This window comes from Diachasmimorpha longicaudata, chromosome 2, assembly GCF_034640455.1.
Source record: "Diachasmimorpha longicaudata isolate KC_UGA_2023 chromosome 2, iyDiaLong2, whole genome shotgun sequence".
NCBI lineage: Eukaryota > Metazoa > Arthropoda > Insecta > Hymenoptera > Braconidae > Diachasmimorpha > Diachasmimorpha longicaudata.
The window spans coordinates 10,696,055-10,714,026 of NC_087226.1; the positions used below are offsets into that span (position 1 = coordinate 10,696,055).

General features: G+C 38.7%; 6 protein-coding genes across 10 annotated transcripts; 4 read left to right on the forward strand and 2 right to left on the reverse strand.

The window, feature by feature from the left end:
- Positions 1–25: 25 nt before the first annotated feature.
- LOC135172805 (protein wntless) lies at positions 26–3,100 on the forward strand. The gene is made up of 4 exons (XM_064139194.1): positions 26–395; positions 600–787; positions 902–1,588; positions 1,804–3,100. The coding sequence occupies exons 1-4, from the start codon at positions 290–292 to the stop codon at positions 2,452–2,454; spliced, it is 1,632 nt and encodes a 543-aa protein (XP_063995264.1). The 5' UTR covers positions 26–289; the 3' UTR covers positions 2,455–3,100.
- Positions 2,469–6,790, reverse strand: LOC135172811 (ATP synthase subunit C lysine N-methyltransferase). 2 transcript variants are annotated; one of them, XM_064139205.1, is made up of 6 exons: positions 6,650–6,790; positions 6,297–6,551; positions 5,917–6,089; positions 5,575–5,763; positions 5,084–5,480; positions 2,469–4,981 (listed from the first exon to the last, which is right to left on the reverse strand). In XM_064139205.1, the coding sequence occupies exons 2-5, from the start codon at positions 6,355–6,357 to the stop codon at positions 5,289–5,291; spliced, it is 615 nt and encodes a 204-aa protein (XP_063995275.1). In that variant the 5' UTR covers positions 6,358–6,551; positions 6,650–6,790; the 3' UTR covers positions 2,469–4,981; positions 5,084–5,288. The 2 variants fall into 2 exon arrangements, with proteins under 2 accessions (XP_063995275.1, XP_063995274.1); XM_064139204.1 differs by having other exon boundaries at positions 6,297–6,695.
- Positions 3,698–5,082, forward strand: LOC135172813 (sorting nexin-24-like). Of its 2 annotated transcripts, none has more exons than XM_064139206.1 (3): positions 3,698–3,895; positions 4,297–4,505; positions 4,818–5,082. In XM_064139206.1, exons 1-3 carry the CDS (start codon positions 3,698–3,700, stop codon positions 4,993–4,995), a joined length of 585 nt encoding a protein of 194 aa, XP_063995276.1. In that variant the 3' UTR covers positions 4,996–5,082. The 2 variants fall into 2 exon arrangements, with proteins under 2 accessions (XP_063995276.1, XP_063995277.1); XM_064139207.1 differs by having other exon boundaries at positions 4,309–4,505.
- LOC135172799 (striatin-interacting protein 1 homolog) lies at positions 6,671–11,389 on the forward strand. The gene is made up of 4 exons (XM_064139181.1): positions 6,671–6,795; positions 7,018–7,140; positions 7,414–9,835; positions 9,945–11,389. The coding sequence occupies exons 3-4, from the start codon at positions 7,531–7,533 to the stop codon at positions 10,205–10,207; spliced, it is 2,568 nt and encodes an 855-aa protein (XP_063995251.1). The 5' UTR covers positions 6,671–6,795; positions 7,018–7,140; positions 7,414–7,530; the 3' UTR covers positions 10,208–11,389.
- On the reverse strand, positions 11,192–16,682 carry LOC135172806 (glucose-6-phosphate 1-dehydrogenase). 3 transcript variants are annotated; one of them, XM_064139195.1, is made up of 7 exons: positions 16,447–16,682; positions 13,778–13,902; positions 13,229–13,593; positions 12,639–13,007; positions 12,316–12,545; positions 11,836–12,041; positions 11,192–11,636 (listed from the first exon to the last, which is right to left on the reverse strand). In XM_064139195.1, the coding sequence occupies exons 1-7, from the start codon at positions 16,490–16,492 to the stop codon at positions 11,382–11,384; spliced, it is 1,596 nt and encodes a 531-aa protein (XP_063995265.1). In that variant the 5' UTR covers positions 16,493–16,682; the 3' UTR covers positions 11,192–11,381. The 3 variants fall into 3 exon arrangements, with proteins under 3 accessions (XP_063995265.1, XP_063995266.1, XP_063995267.1); XM_064139196.1 differs by lacking the exon at positions 16,447–16,682 and adding an exon at positions 14,746–14,966; XM_064139197.1 differs by lacking the exon at positions 16,447–16,682 and adding an exon at positions 14,180–14,359.
- A 407-nt stretch (positions 16,683–17,089) lies between these two features.
- On the forward strand, positions 17,090–17,968 carry LOC135172815 (uncharacterized). The gene is made up of 2 exons (XM_064139209.1): positions 17,090–17,388; positions 17,653–17,968. The coding sequence occupies exons 1-2, from the start codon at positions 17,262–17,264 to the stop codon at positions 17,883–17,885; spliced, it is 360 nt and encodes a 119-aa protein (XP_063995279.1). The 5' UTR covers positions 17,090–17,261; the 3' UTR covers positions 17,886–17,968.
- Positions 17,969–17,972: the final 4 nt, after the last annotated feature.

Below are 17,972 nucleotides of genomic sequence, written 5' to 3' on the forward strand. Positions count from 1 at the left end.
ACACACTCTTTTCAAGTGCTCTCAGCTCTACAAGTCCAGGGATATCTGTCGACTCTTGTAGGTTCAATTTGCTAAAATTCCTGGAAGTTGAATAGTGATGCTCGTGCCGGAGGAGTCGCCATAGCACCAGTTCTCCTGATTTTTCGTCCAGAATTACAATAATTCAGCCGTCAAGACGATGTTTAGATCACTGAAGTAGAATATATCTCTGAATTCTCATTGTTTCATTGTCCAACATCAATCGATCGTAGTTCTTTGGCTAGAGTTTGTGGTGCAATTAGTTTTCGGGATGAGTGGAACAATAATTGAAAATCTGAGTGGGAAGAAACTCTCGGTCCTGGTGTTTTTTCTAATTATTGCACAGATAACGTGCTTTCTGATTGGAGGCCTCGTGGGTGAGTAAACAAATTTCAAAGATATTTCATAGTAGATATTTGTGAGTTTCTACAAATTTGTTTGGGTTTTTTATCATAGAAATGTTGTTGAATATATTTTGTAAATTAGTTATTTATTTACTCTACGTGAAAAACTCGATATAACTTTGATATGAATGAGAGATCTGCAGTGAAAATTTAGTAGTAAATGTGGATTGTTTTTAGCACCGAAACCTGCGACCAACCAGAATATTCTCGGTACAGCGTGTAACGATGATAGAGTCAATAGATCAGGCCACGAGCCATCAAAATGGTACTACTCGCGGGGAGTCGGAGCCTGCAAGCCTGAGGACATGCATCGATTTGATGTTGATAGTCAGTTCAAAGCTTTTCAGGTCGTCTATTCATTTCAGGTAAAGGCTCATAATTTTGAAAATAATTAAATTTCAATATGTTGGTTAAAAAATAAAGCTGGAGCTAAGGTCACATGCAACAAATAACGAGAAAGTATTTGTCTATCATTGAAGATGCCCTTGCCGAGGAATAACATCATCTTGGACTACTCCAGATGGCAGCAGAATCTCATTGGAGTATTGCAGGTAGAGAGTGTCTATCACGATCAAGTTCAACTGGCCCCCAAGATTCCAATGGTCCTCGATGCTCGACTGGCGTACAAAAACAAGGGTGATCCCGACGATGCCTGGAAGCCATATGCCTCTTCCAGGATCGAGAGATACCTGGAGTGCTCTGTCGCCGACGAAATCGAGCATTACAACTACAATTGTGCAATGATTCCCCTCTTCGAGCTGGGCTCGCTGTACCACGACTACTATCTCCTTAATCTTCGTCTACCCATCGAGAAGAATGTCAACCAGGGCCTGGGACACATCAGTGACCTGTATCTGACAGTTATTAACCAGAATGGCGGCTTCACCAAGGTCTGGGTCAGCCTCAAGACCATCTTCTTCCCCATTGTCATATGCTTCATCGCCTGGTACTGGCAAAGAATCAATTCCATGTCACGACCACCTGCACTACTTGAGTACATGCTTCTCGCTCTGGGCTGTGCTCTGACTTTCCTCAATCTACCTGTGGAATACTTGACACTGTCCTATGACATGCCATTCATGCTGCTGCTGAGTGACATTAGGCAGGGGGTTTTCTATGCTGTTTTGCTGTCGTTCTGGCTTGTCTTCGCTGGAGAACATTTGATGGTAATTAAATGGAGTTTTATGGACTTTTTTCGAATTCTAGGAGAAGAGTGAGGATGAGAGGGTTATATATTTGGTCAAGAACTAATGTCATAGGCTGATCAGAGTCTGAGACTGCCCTGATAAAAATTTCCACTCGAGTATAATTTATTTTGGTTCTTCGAACAGAAAAACAGGAGATACTGACATTAAATTACGTAAAATAATTAAAATTTCAGATCCAAGATGGTGACCAGAAGAACGGTTTAAAATGTTACTGGCGTCACCTGAGTGCAGTAGTGGTAGGTTGTCTCTCCCTTTTCGTATTCGACATGTGTGAGCGTGGAGTTCAGTTGAGGAATCCATTCTTCTCGATCTGGGTGACAAACATTGGTGCCAAACTCGCCCTATCATTCATTATCCTAGCGGGTTTATCAGCAGGCCTGTACCTACTCTTCCTCACCTACATGATATGGAAAGTCTTCATGAACATCAATGTCAAACGATGCGCCCTCCCCAGCATGAGCTCTGCTCGACGTCTGCACTACGAGGGAGTGATCTATCGTTTCAAGTTTCTCATGATAGCCACCCTCCTGTGTGCGTCCCTCACTGTCATTGGGTTCATCCTGGGACAGGTGGCAGAGGGACAGTGGAAGTGGGACGAGGAGCTGGCGATCGAGACAACGTCTGCTTTTTTCACTGGGGTTTATGGCATGTGGAATATTTATATTCTTGCTCTGCTCTGCCTTTATGCACCTTCCCACAAAAAGTGGCCCGCTGAACCCACTGATCAGAGTCTTGGCGAGGAGATCGAATTTGCTAGACTGTCAACTGAACCTAATGAGATGCTGTCTCTCACGGCTTTCGCCAGGAAGACTGCCACGGAATAGATTTTAATCACGGGTTTTATTTATTTTTTTATATAAGTTCCACTGAAGTTCGTTGACGAAATCTCTAGGTTTTTCTGTGAAATTTCTTCACAGGTGAAGATGACCAGTTGTGACGCACAACTTCGCAAGATCTTAAGTAGGGAATTCTCCGTGTATTAGGAAGATTTTTAGCGATAAGGTATGATTTAACGAAGCCATTGAACTTCCAAACTTCTTCGATGTGTGTAAAAATGTTTAGACTCATGTATTCATTAAAACATTGAATTCATATTCTTCCACGTAACATTTACCACTACTCTAGATTAATTTCTTATTGAAATAGGAAATTTACTCGGATAATTGTTAGTGATGAGTATTGCCATTCTATCGATTATAAATATCATTGTAGGTGAACTGTTTTACAATATTTCGCATTAGTGATCATGTTTGTAAGGAAGTACTTATAATAAGTATAGAATAGTGCAATTATATTAGGTTATTTTTCACTCCAAACGCTCGTTTGAGAGCCATATTAATTTTTATATTGGGTTAAGATGCAAGTATTTATGCAGAAACTGACTTGTATTATTTTTTTATAAATTTTTGTAATAGTTCTTGTCGGAAGGTGCGTGAGAAAATAAACGACTGATTTTTTCACTTTTAAAAAGACATTTTTTTGCACCCAATGAGGCATTTGCAAAAAGCCAATTTAGTTTTAATTCTGTTATCTGTACTTTTATCATTCCTCCAATTTTATTTTATTGATTCAATCAAAAGACAAAAGCAAACGGCCGATTTTATTGAGCCAGAAAAAATGTATCTTTCAGTATTTGAGTTGTTTGAAGACATTTACCCTCCTAAATTGAGTAATCCAATATTACAATGATAAATAAACAAAAACAAATAGTTTTTACGTTTTAGGTGAATTTTAAATTTTAAGAATTCCCTTCATTACCGACAAAACGTGAAAGTGAAGAAGTGAAGGGAAGAAATAGGATATTCTATCTGGCATCGTGTGCCATCGTCTGAAACTCGGGTTTCATGGAGATACCGTCAGTATCTCATTTTTTTAACGATTCGCGCTGTCATTTAACTCCACAAAATGACAAAAATAGGAGTGAAAAAATCCGCATTACTCGATAAATCATGTGACTGCTAAGAAAAATCGTATGAACATTGTTGTGACAAAATCAGAATTGATGACTCGATTGTTTCGAAGTACTGGGGATAGAATGCCTCCCAGCATTCTTGTCGAATTGAAATAATGACGCTGCGGATGATTACCGAGTGTACACTAAAGTGGGATGAGATGTATCGTGTTTTTATCACTGGCTACCGCCTGGCGGAAATAACGCACGGTAAATCATTCTACGTATATACGATTCAACTGACAGATGCCAACAGTGGAATCAAGTATTCGATTGAGAGAAGATACAGTGAATTCAATTCGCTCCACAGAATGGTGAGTGATTGAAAATTCTTTTCCTATTTTTTACAAGAGAAGATCAAGAAAATTCTCAGAAATAATTCTCCAGCATTATTGCATTTTTTTCAAAAAGAAAAAGACGATGAAAACAATTTCGTATTAAAAATAATTGAATTTCAATTTTTCCACTGAGTTATTTCCTCAATGAATTCCTCCCAGAAATTTCCTGAGTTGTTCCACATTTTTTTCTCTTCAAATAGCAGTAAATACATAAAAAAAAAATTTTTAAGTTTGGGCCAAGACCTTTCAGCCCTGAAATCTTACCTGCTTATCTTCTCCAACGTTCTCAACTTAATCTCATGAGATTTTAATAAATTCTAATCTGGCAATACCTGCAACGTTCCAATACCTAAATTGTGCAAATTCTTGTTGAGCAGCTGTCGTTTCAGTTAAAGAGGGTCGGCGAGACGGTGGCTTTTCCACCGAAAAGAGTGAGAAACAGTCAGCCTAAAGTACTGGAACAAAGGCGAGCCGCTCTCGAGGTTTATATTCAGAAAATGCTGCAACTACCCAGCACTCGACAGCAAGTCCTCGAGTTCTTGGGGATCGAGGGAACAAAGAGGAGCAGCAGAATTCTTTTCAAGAGGTATTCATGAATATTCAATGTTTTACTGGCACTGCCATTAAATTTTATCCTGTATTCAATTCCAAAAACTTCCGCATTCCGTTCAAAAGTTACGGAAACTATAGCTGAGGGATGGGCCAATGGACTTAATTATTGTTTTAAAATAAGCCAAGCTATTACTTCCGCAATTTATTCATTTTTCCGAATTGACGTGAGCTATTCAATATTTCGTGTAATCCACATACTAAAATAACGAGTCCTTGAGAGTTTCATTTCCGAGCGGATGCTCCAGCACTAAAAATTTAATTGCTGATACTAAATTTTCATTACCAGACTCGATGGGAAATCCAGCTCTGCCACAACCGCTGCCCATGTGTCCCCAGTGGTGGGCCCTCATCCTGTGATAACATTCAAGTGCGATCCATATGTAACAGCTGAATCGCAAAGTGGTCTTCCCGACATTGTGACTCAGGGGGTTCTAACAGGTTTTTACAAATCTGAGAAGTATTAGTTCCAATGACTCATTTTAGCCGATTATTTATACTTTCATACATTTCTCTTGTCTGTGATGAATTTGAATAAAGAAAATGTCTCTCTACCTAATTCGTAATTTCCTGTGTACGTCTGTGATAATCACAATCACGTTTTTCGAAGAGATGAAGAAACTACTACCGATTGAATTAAATTATGCCATATTTATGTGATATTCAATCACATGATCAATCGTTTAACCAGCTGGACCAAAAAAATATGGCGGAATTGTTATTGTCTCCATTTATTATTTACAAGTAAAAAATCTGGCTTTTATATTGACCCACTACTTGGATGTAAGTCAACTCGATTATCAACTTTTCGGGGGTTTTGATAAATCCAGACTGTATCAACGCCCTGACCAATTATTCGAATTGGCTTCAAATTTGGCAGGGGAAATCGACAGGCGATAATGGCACTATCGCTTTTTAATTCTGCTATGAATTTTTTTTCTATCTCTTCCATCTGAAAAACGATACGAGGACATTATTATCGGCAGGAGAAATGTGATTGCATTCCATTCTGATGATGGAAGTGAGTAATCGTATTGTTTAGTCACCATTTGAGGAACTCCGAAAATAATCACATTGTCGTAGCTGCTCAAATTGAAATTCAGAAGGTCTCGCCTGTGGAATTCTGTTTTAGGGGATAACCCGCGAAAATAGGCGGATAATCTCGAGTACAGGACCAGCCAGGGGTTCAATTCAACTCCACAAGCTTGGAAGCCATTACTGGCTGCAGCAAAAACCTTCAGAACAATCGTGGATTTTATTTTACAATCTGAATTCTCAATCAATATGATAAGAATAAATCGATCATCCGATTGCTGTATGATATAATTTTTCTCTTTGTGGAAGAAGTACATTATTATCCAAAGCGACTGAGTCAATAGGCTACTCACTAGTCTTCCATCTCCACTTCCCAAATCGATCAGCCTCCCAGTTCGTCCTCGGAGTGCCTGCAGGACATTATCAACTTGCTGAGTTGTTGCTGGTACATATGGCAAACATATCCTCCTCAGGGCAGGACTTACAAAGGGAATGCATATGACACTCAAGGCCACACCGATTCCCCCTGCAACGATATGTGACGACTATAAACCTGGTGAATTTGGGATTACTATTGTTCAATAATTAATAGAAAACAGAGTAAAAAATTCAAGATTCATCAACGGATCTGAGCAACATAAATAAACATTGTAAAATTTCCAATGTAGATTCGAAGAAAATCCCATAAAATTTCTTGTTGAATTCCCTGTCAATGAATTTTTTTCTTTCATACCAGTGACACTTATGAGGAATATCCCTGTCTTTGAAGATGAACGTAGTGTCTCACTGGACATGTTTTTAGAGGTTATATATCAATCACAACTTTATTACAACCCTTAGACCTTGGAGAATACGTTGGAGAGGCAAAACTCATTAAATGAAAGTTGTGATGCTGCTCACTGTCATACTCAGTGAAAAAACAACTCCCATTCTTTATTCAGATAAGTCCAGAAGAATAAATTATCACAGACATCAAAAAATATCCGTCCTGGAACGTTTTTCGAGGAGTTATTTGAAATTTACCGCTGAGGGACTCCAGGGTTCCCAGAATGTTGGGGGCTCTAGAGACCCCAAGATTTTCCTAACCTGATTTCGACTCGAATGTTGGCTAAATTGTGAGCAGTATGAACATAGTTGCAGAACAAAGAGGCTGAGAGCCATTGTTATCAATTATTATCGAAGTACAGTACTTTTGATCGTGACAACTGAACATTTTCTGAAAAAAATAATAGGTACGTATTCCTCGTTCGTACTCGTTTAAAATTGATTTTTATCTTGATAATTAAAAAAAGGATTGAAAAGGGTCAACAACTACAGATGAAGTGACTCTCAGAATGTTCACTACTCTCTGATTGATTGAATATTCAGAAGTTTGGCTTGTGTTTTTATTTCCTTCGTATCTTTTGTTGACTCTCGAAGAGCCCATCATGAACATTTGTTTATGTAATTGACAGGAGAATTTTCGAGAGAAAAACTTCGAGCAATGACGATCTCATCTTGTGGCAACTGTCACCATGAATGACATTTCTCGTACCTGCACCCGTATACATATGAAGGATTACCTTCATTAGTACTAGGTAATTTATCTAATAATCAAATCATTGAAACTCTAGAGTTTAAGGTTTAAAAATATCGTAGGTTTTTTCCGACTTGGTACAGACCGCTCTATGAATTCATCTATTTTGGATCATTAGATTTCTGAATTAAATCGCGCGAAGAAAATTAGAAATTAATTAATACAAAAGTAATTGACGGGATAGAAATACTTCGTTTCCTTATGATATAATTTCAACTTGTGAATGTTTAATCTATTGTGACGATTGGTTATCACTGATTATTTTTTCGGATAGGTCACCAGAGGGTATTAATTTTCACTCTTTCATCCACCCTCCGAAGTATCATCCCTCCATGATCCAGTGATCATCACCAGTGGAGCACTGACAGGGGGCAGAATAAACATTGAATTAATGGCTGACGATAATTACCACCAGCAATCTTTGTCGAAAGGCAATGATGGGATTGTCTTTCACTATGATTGGCCGCCCGAAAGACGATTGGCCCTGAGGGATGCCAATGGCAATGGGAAACAAGCATCAACATTTGGTAAACAAGCTCTGCCAAAAGCCCTCGATTGCTATCACCGACAGCAGGACTCTGACGATGGCATCGAATGTGCTGATCTGGATTTTGGATACGATGATACAGATACACATACCAATGAAATTGCTGAGTTGTACAGTTACACTGAGCAGAATGAACTTACTCTCAATCTCAAGGCATTCGAGGACCTCATGGAGAGCTACAAGCTCCGTCCTTGGTGGCAGAATGTTCCGCAGCCGCAACAAAAATCAGTGATCCTCAAACTTCTGGACCAGTTAGAAGTCTCCAACAAGCACTCGCGAATGAAAGCCGCCCGTTGCATCCTGTACCTAGTTCAGGGCTGTTGGGCAGAGGTACAGTCTGACAAGGAGCAGCAAGACTGGACACGAACAAATGTCATGATGCTATATGAGGCTGGAATATTCTCAGCTTTCGTCGAGCTCTTGAACATCGAGATAGAGAACAGCACAGCAGCGAGTTCAGCGATGAGAAAGCTAGCAGTGAGTCTCGCTGACTCTGTGGATCTTCGAATAATCCTCTCAGTTCTCTATATAATAACTGAGGTGATGAGAGAGGAATCAAAGAATTTGGAATCCTCTCCCTACAAGGACAATGTTCTGAACTTCAAAGAGGAACTGATTCAAGTTTACGGTGAGGATCTGTTAATCGTTAAACTCCTGGGGATGGTGATGTCTTTCTGCAGTGGTTCAGCCCCTCACTTTCCCATGAAGAAGGTTCTGCTACTCCTCTGGAAGCTAATTCTGGTGTCACTGGGGGGAATCGACGAGTTGAGACGCTTGAAAAAACTTTACAGGGAGGAGGCAGGACTGGATCCACCTCAGGAGGATACGATCGAAGTTGCTAGGACAATGAGAGCCAGTTCTCCGCCGATGAGTGCTCCTGATTTATTGGAAACGCAAGGAATCGATGCACAGAAGAGAAACAACAAACGTCCTTTCAGGAGGAGCTTAATGAAGCAGAGCTCACTGGATGAGCCAGCCCTTGCTATGGAGAACGAATATGGAAAGGAGGGAGAGACCGGGGGTAATGAGGGTGATGTCGAGGTAATTGAGTGCGTGAGAATGGTGCCAATGTCACAGATTCCCATGTACTGCGAAAGGCAGATGGAGCTGAGACCCAGCACACCTGAACTAGCGAAAACAAGAGGATTACCTTGGACACCAAAAGTCAGGCAGAAAGATGTGGCTGCTTTTCTCGACAGTTCACGTCTTAAATTTGTGGGGTACAAACTCGAGGGTGATGTTCAGAGCCTCGTGGGCTTACCCCATCCCATTCACGAGGGTGTTAACACTCTCAAACGACACATGTACACTTCTCTTGCTGAGGTGCAGATTCAGAAAGAGGAAGAGATATCCAGGAATCCCATGAGCACACCTGAACCACCACTCAGCCAGACACCCACTGAGATTCTCTATCAGGCTATTTTACCAAATCTTCCTCAGTATATGATTGCTCTTTTGAAGATTCTCCTCGCTGCTGCACCCACTAGCAAAGCGAAAACTGATAGTATCAATATTATGGCTGATGTACTGCCTGAGGAAATGCCCATGACTGTCCTGCAGTCCATGAAACTTGGAATCGATGTCAATCGACATAAGGAGATCATTGTCAAGGCTATCTCCGCTATTCTGCTCCTGCTACTCAAGCATTTCAAGCTGAATCATATTTATCAATTTGAGTTTATGTCCCAACATCTTGTTTTTGCTAATTGCATACCACTTGTCTTGAAATTTCTGAATCAGAATATTTTAGGGTATATCGAGGCCAAGAATATGATTCCTATTCTAGATTTTCCAATCTGTGTGATCGGTGATCAGCCAGAGCTGACTATTGAAAGCCTCGAAATTGGTGATAGCCAAACGTATTCGTGGAGGAATGTCTTTTCATGTATCAATCTACTTCGTATTCTCAACAAATTAACGAAATGGAAACACAGCAGAATTATGATGCTAGTCGTTTTCAAATCCGCCCCAATTCTAAAACGAACTCTGAAAGTTAGAAATGCTATGATGCAGCTTTACGTCTTGAAGTTGCTGAAGATGCAGACCAAGTATCTGGGGAGACAGTGGCGAAAGACGAACATGAAGACCATTAGCGTTATTTATGCTAAAGTGAGACATCGATTGAATGATGACTGGGCTTATGGAAATGGTAAGTTCATTTATTTCATTTTTTTACACTTGGAAAATTAATTTAGATGTCCTGAGCGATTGATATTCTCAATTATCCTGCGTCCATTAATTTTTCAATTTTATTTTAGATCTCGAGGCACGACCATGGGACTTCCAAGCCGAAGAGTGTACCCTACGTGCCTCTGTCGATCAATTCAACAATCGACGATACTTAAATACGATAAAGGATGATCAACTGGACCCCGTGGACACGTCGTTCGTCTCAGTATTGGGTGCCAACATCGAACTAACTGATGAATTTAAACGGCATTACGAATTGTGGCTGCAGCAGGAAGTTTTCCAGACCTCAATCGACTGGGATAAATTACTGCAGATTGAGAATGATATTTGAACATTTTTTAGAACTAAAACATCGTTACTCATATTTTTTAAGGAAGAATTTGCGTTTTAGAGATCCAATTCGGCAGTAAAAGTCATCAGTTCGATCATTATTACGATATTACACTCATAAATATTGTCACTGATTTACACGCGACTGGTAGGGAAATTAATTAGTCATCTCACAGTATTTATCAGTCTTTGAGTATAAATTATCATTGTAATGTTTTCTATCTCATTAGTTATAACTTAATTTTTCATAACATTTTTTTTTATTTCTGAAGATATTTTATGGGAAGTAGGTGAATGTGTCGAGAGTCCTGTAGATTTGAGTGAGGAGTATGACTGAGTGATTACATTCAGTCAAATTTCTTCATCTCATAACGATTCCACGTTCTTGTATGGAAGAAATTATTCAAGATCACTCGTGCTGTAATTAATTCCAGATTAACTCACCTTAATCAGTAAAATTGTTATTATTTCCCTCGTAAAAACGGGAACAACTTGATAAACTGAGTTTAAATATAGCTTTAGGGAAAAAGTGGCATCATAGCTATTTTCAAATTAGAATTACAAATTTCATTGCTTTTTCAGGATAATCGGTTATTAGTTGGAAAAAAGGCATTTTGCAAAATTTATTGGTAATACTGGCGCGAACAAAAAGTAGAAAAACCTAGTGATCATTTACTAATTATGTAAATCTATAACAATTCTCTAGAAATTTGATAAGAATTTTATTTAAAAATTTATGATTTTGTTAAGAGATATTTAATAGAAAAAAATCCATAGATTTTCATTTTTCTATAGAAATCCTTACAACTTCTTCCGTATTTTTCTTTGTTTTTTATAACAAAATTCGGGAAAAAGGTGAACACTTACAGAAAAGAATTTTTCAATAGAACTCTAATAGAACTCCAATAGAATTTTCCAGAAAACGGCATGGGCTTTTCTGTTAATTTTTTTCATACTTTCATTAATTAACTCAACGATCAAATAATTACGAGATATAAATTTTTATTTAATCAACAATTCCCAACATCGAGCCGATTGTAGAAACATCCACAAAGAACAATCAATGATTTGAATAAATACATGAATTTGTATGTATAAAAATGCGCGTGGCCATGTAGCCATTCAACGTTTTGAGGGAATTACGTATAAAAAGTGATAAATAAAGGATGAAGTATTCAAGGATGATCAGGCCACTTGTAGGAACCGTAGTAAATGAAGTTGTTCTTTTTAGCCATTTCGTCGGCTTCTTTTGGTCCCCGAGATTTATGTTTGTACGGAATTGGCGGAATTTTCTCTTGTTCTATACGATGCAAGAGGGGTGTGAAAATTCGCCAGGCCTCCGATAGCTCATCACTCCGGACGAAGTGCATTTGCGAACCGCAGAAGACGTCCAGAATCAATCGCTCGTAGGCATCAGGTAATTTGAGGTCCTGAAAAACATGAGAAGTGAAGATTCGATGGAAAAATTGCACTAGGAATTCAAGGAAGATGTTTGGAGAGATGAAAAATGATGGCATAATAATTGTTATCTTAATTCATTATTCCTCATGTCTAATCTTTCCCATATTGGTCTTTGAAATTCCTAAGCTGTGAGTCAATCTCTCGATTGTTTTCTTCCTCAGCCCTCACCTTGTAGCGACGTCCGTAGGTGAGATCCAGCTCAGTTTCCTCCATGTCGAACGTAATTCCAGGAGTTTTTGTCATCATTTTTATGTACAGGGCCTCTCCAGGCTGAACTCGGATGACTAATTCATTTCGTTTAGCTTTGCCATCGAATATGTCACCAGGTACATCCAGATATTGCACTCTGACTTCGGCTTTACGCTCGTTTAAAGCTGGAATTTTCCACAACTATTCATTATTTGTTATATTATTTCTTCAGCCCATTTTTTAGATTTTTGGCCATCATAACAGATATTTATGGAACTCCCTAATTTATAAATAATGTTTTTCAAACCTATTCTATAAATCATAATAACGATTATCACAATGGGAGAGATTGATTCATTAGTGAACAATTAAGAAAAGCTTTGGGCACCTCCACACCTGCAAACACCCATGTACAATGGCCTCATGTAATGTTATTACCACATCAAACAAATATCGTACCTTTTCCACATTTGAGTATGAACGGAACTCCGTCCCATCTTTCGTTATTTATCTTCAGGGCTGCCATGGCGAATGTCGGGGTGGTTGAATCCGGGGGAACTGTTGGATCGTCTAAGTATCCTAATCGTTCCTCGGGGTTTTCAGCCTCCGGATCACCAACATATTGCCCCAAGATGACGTCGTCAAGCTCCAGGGGCTTGATGCATTTAAGGACTTTGACTTTCTCGTTTCTGTTGCAAAAAATCAAGATAAAAATATTCATAAAAAATTTTACATTCTATACGAAAAAGACTAATCCCCATCTACGATAATTCCAAATTTACCTTATGTCATTTGGACAACAGGAAGCTGGCTTCTCCATAGCTACCAGCGACATAATTTGCAGTAAATGATTCTGCATAACATCCCGAATAATTCCGAACTCGTCGAAGTATCCACCTCGTCCCTGAGTACCGAAGGGTTCCTTGAAGGTAATGTGGACAGAGGCAATATTATCTCGATTCCACGTTGGATTGAAAATTCTATTTCCAAACCTCAGTGTCATGAGATTCTGTACCATCTCCTTACCGAGATAATGATCGATTCGGTACAGCTGCTCCTCGTGGAATAGACTCGCGAGGTGGTTTGAGAGACGCTCCGAAGTCGGTCCATCACGGCCAAAGGGTTTCTCGATAATGATTCTCGTCCAGCCCCTGTCATTCAGGTAGAATGTGAGAGTTGAATTCAGGGAGGGACAGACTTCCAAAATTTCCTTTCACACTTCTTTTTATTCCCTGATTCCTTCGTCATAAGCATGGGCGACTGATTGATATTGAATTCTCTCTCCTACATTTTTTTAGTGTGAAGGTTGTCTAAGCTTCTCGGTTTCGTTTGTAGTGACTAATAAAAGACTGAATAAAATATCTCAACTTACTTTTGGGCCATGCAAGTATTCCTGATGTGGACGGTAACAGACTCGAAAACACTCGGCGGAAGCGCCAGGTAGAACAAGCGATTGGCATTACTTCCAATCTCGCATTTGTCTAATTCTCTATTCAAGGCAGCAAAGTCGTCGTCTAAGTCATAGGAACCCGCTTTGTAGTAATTCAACTGCCAGAACTTTTCGTATCTGTCTTCCTCCCCAGGTTTCACTTTCATGTATTGATGGCACTTGTCACGTAACTCTTTGAGGGTCAATTTGCTCCTGGCATAGCCGAAGAAGGTCGTCGTTTTGGGGAGGAGATTGTCGCGGAAGAGCCACCAGAGGGTGGGATAAATTTTCTTTTTTGCTAAATCCCCCTAGACAAGACAGAAAATTTGTGATCGATTTTATTCGATAAAAAAATTGAAAACTGAGATCTCGGGAAAAATCGAGAGCATTAATTTTTTTCTTAAAAATTTTTTCTGTCTCATAAAAAAATATGAAGCCCCGGTAACATTAACATATTCCCTTTCACCACTTATTTATTTCATCTATACTAACTGACGCTCCAAGCGTGATAAATGTGTGAGGAGTGTGGCCGTAGAAATGGGTGCCCTCAAGCCTGTCCATTTCATCTCGCTTGAGGGACTGCCTGATGATCTGAAGGCTCTCCTCCGTAGAGGCCCCTTAAAACAAAAATTAATCATTCGAGGCGTGAATTTTTACTGCAGGAATTGCTGGTCATTACAAGAAAGCATTAGAGAATGCCGCTGGGGCGATGAAAAATGAATGATTAGGATTTATTTCCACTTATAGGTGGTGAGGTAAAACAGATACATTAGAAAAAAAAATAAATTGAACTGAAGCCAGGGGATCTTCTCCCAGCTCTTTCTGAGAGGAGCTATCAGTTTTAGTTAAACATTAATTCTTTTGATCTCCTCCAATTTTCATTAGAGCACTCACTTAGTAGTCTCCCACTCATCATTTATAACTAACAATTCTACACGCCGATTCAAAATATTCAAACAACCAAGAGATGATTCTAATTAACGCTAGTTAGAGCTCGTCAAGACATCCCAATCATTTCGCTGTCAATTTCACTTGTTGACGGTGCGACGAGAGAATCTGTACTAAGACTTAGTACCTCCATGTCGAGTGGCAGCTTGTTTTCCGAAGAAAATCACGCGATAAGTTAGAATGCTTGAAAAAAATTCACTTCTGCACATTGCAGGAGCAATAGAAATAATGCGCTGAGAAGTAATAGATAGTGATTTCGTATTTTTTGTGGTACTATCGTCAACTGATACTATGAAGAGACAATGCCGAACTTGGAGAGGACAATAAAATGACCAATTCATTTTTAAAAACTTGATGAAAAACTTGGTGTGATTTAAACTAAAAAAATCGAATAAGAATAGAATACAGACCAAAACACACGGTCTGGAAAGAGGATTGATACATCAAATAATTCGAATCGGTTTGATTACAATATAAGAACTTCAGAACAAAGTGATTGGTAAATAACAAACCTAGTGGAACCAAATTACTGTTCTTGAGAGTAGCCATGCTTGGTATTACCAATGAGCCTGGAGCCACTCACTTCCTAAAATCCCCGAAAATTCAACTGAATCACTAAAACACCCAATGGGAAAAAGAAAATTCGATCATCCGATGTGCGCTAGACCCGGAAGATCGTGCTACTGAAAAGAAAACGAAAAACTTCGTGGTCCGATCCCCTCGGACGATTGTATTCTTTAAAGGGAGTTCACAGGTAGCCAATAGGCACAGCGAATGCATGGAACACGTGTCTGGGGAATATGTCTTCCAGGTGGGGAGTCCGTTCCGGAGTAGGTTTTCGTAGATAGGAAATGCATGTACATGAAGGTATTGACGACAGATTGCATAAGTCGGCTTCATAAACCATTGGATTGGGATCTTTAATTTCCATTTAAGTACTCCGCATCGACACTGGGCATTTTTTACTGAAAATATCAAGCGTAGATTATTTTATAGAAAAAATGCCAACATAACAAAATTAAATCCTTTAAATCAAAAGAGTTCTATGGAATGCATAACGAATCAGATTCTTTTCCTTTCGACAATAACTTTTAGTCGAAAAATTCTCGAAAAAATTAAGCTCCGATCCATATGAATCAACATCAATGGATTCTTCGTTGACCTCCACGCGAGAAACGAATAAAGTCGTGAATGTGACCCTCTCCCGTGTACTACATAGATGCATGAACCACGTGGATGCGTCATTCGATGGACGTTTTCCAAGCAGGATGGCGTGATGCTCTGTGACATAACTCATATTCACATACTCCAATGATAAACTTTGATTTTAATTACAGTTTTAACGCGCCGCTGAGAGAATTGCTGATCATCATGAAATGATGGGACTGCGGAGCATCGATCATTTTTCTAATGATCACTATCTGCTGGAAAATCATCAGATGGCACTGACTCGAACTTGAACCCACAATGTAAATTTTGCTGATAAGATAATTGTGTTGATGTCACTGTTTTATTTCTATATTGTTTTGTAATTTATTCACAGAGATAAGTGAGTCATACTTTCCCCAAATCTTCTCAGTGGAATTTCGTTTTAGAATCCTTTCTACTTCATCTACGACAAATACCTTCTCCAAATATGAAAAAATAAATAAATAAACTCCTGTGATGCGCTCAGCAGAAAATTATAATAGAATATTGTCGACCTCGTAATTATTTTTGATATTTACGTCAGTCATTAAATTGTTAGAGTAATTGTCAGAGAACTTTCAAAATTGTGATTTCCCTTTCTCACAAGTAAAAAAAATAATTGTTTGAGGAAACTCAACTATAAAGTTTCACCTAAATCATCGATTCCAAAATATATCAGCAAATGATTATCATTGTAGTAAACCTGGTTAACAAGCACCACCACCACCGCTACACCTGTGGAATTCCAATAATATTTGATTGCTGTGTAGCAAAAAAAATTGAAGAATGTGGTAAAGGCTAAAAGAATGGAAAAACGCCGTCAGCTATAATTGCATCACGTGTGCATCTTGTGAATTGGGAGAAATGAGAAAAGGTAAACTGTCAATCAGCGATTGTCATCGAACACATTAATTTTATTATGTTCGTACATTGGATATTATTTCTATCTATCTATACCGATCATGAAAAATAATTTGTCATCGTATTACCTTTATTCGCTACTTATGAGTAAATATTGAACTTACGGCGTTGTGGTTTAGCCATTGTCGAGTCATTTGTTGAGTCATGCATTTTGAGAGAACGAACTCCAATTGACTCGATGAAATGTTTTGATGAGTTGATTCACTGGATGTAAATTAATCTGGAATTAATGGGACTTCGTAATTTTATCTGCAAGGGTTTTGGGGATAAATAATCGATATTATTGGATTTGAGCGTGTGGGAAATTGGGAGGAATACACATCCTACCCACTACTGAGGAGAGGCGTCACCATGTGTTATATACAACACAGTGGGGAACCCGTCGATATATTATAAATATGCTAATTTTTCGGGAAAGAAGCGACTGAGATTAACGTCACACCATTCGCGAGCGAAATGAGCAAATGCCTTAGGTTCGATAGAAGAAATTAGATAATTTTCCAAAGGTTTAATTTCTGTACAATGTCTAAATTTTCTCAAATATCCTTCAACTAAAATGAATTAGTAAAATTGCAATAAAGAGTTATCTTAAAGAGCGAACTGAGCGAACCAATAAAAAATGAAAAAATATTTCAAACGACCGTTACAAAATGGATCACGTGACACGCCTGCCAGCGAAAATTACCGCATATCGAACGGTCAAATAACCGTAGAAGTGAAACCCGCGGGTAGAGGGCTACGCAGTACAGAATTTAGGTCTCTAGTCTCCATCAAGATCAATCCACGTGATTTACGGCTGGGTTTAACCTCGAAATCAACGCCAAATGTAAATACAGGAATCGGAGCGATTTCGAAGAGTTAAAGATCAGACGGAAGAGGATTAAATTTCTACCGGCGTGTGATTTAATTTCGAGGGAAGATGCGGTCAAGCATCATCTTCATGAAATGGGCCAGGTCTCCCCAGAATGAGAACAAAGTGCCCTTTAAAGCAATGCTACCGTTGAAATTAAGGAATCATGTGACTGGAAAGGGCAGTAAATCGCAAGGTAAGGATTACGTGTTATTTTTAGAATGCAGTTAACAATAGCATTCATTAGAAAATTTCTATCCACATTTTTAATAACTATTATAAATTCCACAAATTTCTCGTTTTTTATATTTACTCAGTGAAAAACTGTTCAACAGAGATTCCCTGTAGTTTTCTTTCTTAGAAAGAAGAAAAATAAAATGAGTATTTAGCTTTTTCTCTTCAAAAATACACGATTTTTCATCTGTGGAATTCTTCTCCTCATCATTAATATTTTATTCAGAACAAGGATGTCTTCAAGAAGCCACTCTGGTTCTTTCCTGTCTCGTAGAGAACAACTACGAAAACCAAAAGTGTACGAAAGAGACCGAGAATTTTCAGAATTGTTACAAAACATACCTGAAGAATAAGAAATTTTCCAAAGAGCAGGCACTAAAGGGAATTCTCACCCCTGGGAGTACAAATCTCAAATTCGGCCAGGTCAATCACTTATTGCGCAAGTTTCCACACACATGAACATCGCAATTTTACTAAATTATTGTTATACTGTACAAAAATTCTTGTAGACCAATGTCAAATATAAAATGGAAAGTGAAAAATTTC

Excerpts from the sequence above, each read along its gene's own strand:
- LOC135172805 (XM_064139194.1), top strand. The coding sequence starts at position 290 with ATGAGTGGAACAATAATTGAAAATCTGAGTGGGAAGAAACTCTCGGTC. Across the intron at positions 396-599 it reads TCTGATTGGAGGCCTCGTGG|CACCGAAACCTGCGACCAAC; the intron begins GTGAGTAAACAA and ends GATTGTTTTTAG. Across the intron at positions 1,589-1,803 it reads TCGCTGGAGAACATTTGATG|ATCCAAGATGGTGACCAGAA; the intron begins GTAATTAAATGG and ends TTAAAATTTCAG.
- LOC135172813 (XM_064139206.1), top strand. The coding sequence starts at position 3,698 with ATGACGCTGCGGATGATTACCGAGTGTACACTAAAGTGGGATGAGATG. Across the intron at positions 3,896-4,296 it reads TCAATTCGCTCCACAGAATG|CTGTCGTTTCAGTTAAAGAG; the intron begins GTGAGTGATTGA and ends CTTGTTGAGCAG. Across the intron at positions 4,506-4,817 it reads AGCAGAATTCTTTTCAAGAG|ACTCGATGGGAAATCCAGCT; the intron begins GTATTCATGAAT and ends TTTCATTACCAG.
- LOC135172811 (XM_064139205.1), bottom strand. The coding sequence starts at position 6,357 with ATGTCCAGTGAGACACTACGTTCATCTTCAAAGACAGGGATATTCCTC. Across the intron at positions 6,090-6,296 it reads ATTCCTCATAAGTGTCACTG|GGGGAATCGGTGTGGCCTTG; the intron begins GTATGAAAGAAA and ends ATATCGTTGCAG. Across the intron at positions 5,764-5,916 it reads GAAGTGGAGATGGAAGACTA|GTTTTTGCTGCAGCCAGTAA; the intron begins GTGAGTAGCCTA and ends ATTGTTCTGAAG.
- LOC135172799 (XM_064139181.1), top strand. The coding sequence starts at position 7,531 with ATGGCTGACGATAATTACCACCAGCAATCTTTGTCGAAAGGCAATGAT. Across the intron at positions 9,836-9,944 it reads TGACTGGGCTTATGGAAATG|ATCTCGAGGCACGACCATGG; the intron begins GTAAGTTCATTT and ends ATTTTATTTTAG.
- LOC135172806 (XM_064139195.1), bottom strand. The coding sequence starts at position 16,492 with ATGCATGACTCAACAAATGACTCGACAATGGCTAAACCACAACGCC. Across the intron at positions 13,903-16,446 it reads AATGGCTAAACCACAACGCC|GGGCCTCTACGGAGGAGAGC; the intron begins GTAAGTTCAATA and ends TTTTGTTTTAAG. Across the intron at positions 13,594-13,777 it reads TTATCACGCTTGGAGCGTCA|GGGGATTTAGCAAAAAAGAA; the intron begins GTTAGTATAGAT and ends TGTCTTGTCTAG.
- LOC135172815 (XM_064139209.1), top strand. The coding sequence starts at position 17,262 with ATGCGGTCAAGCATCATCTTCATGAAATGGGCCAGGTCTCCCCAGAAT. Across the intron at positions 17,389-17,652 it reads AAAGGGCAGTAAATCGCAAG|AACAAGGATGTCTTCAAGAA; the intron begins GTAAGGATTACG and ends TATTTTATTCAG.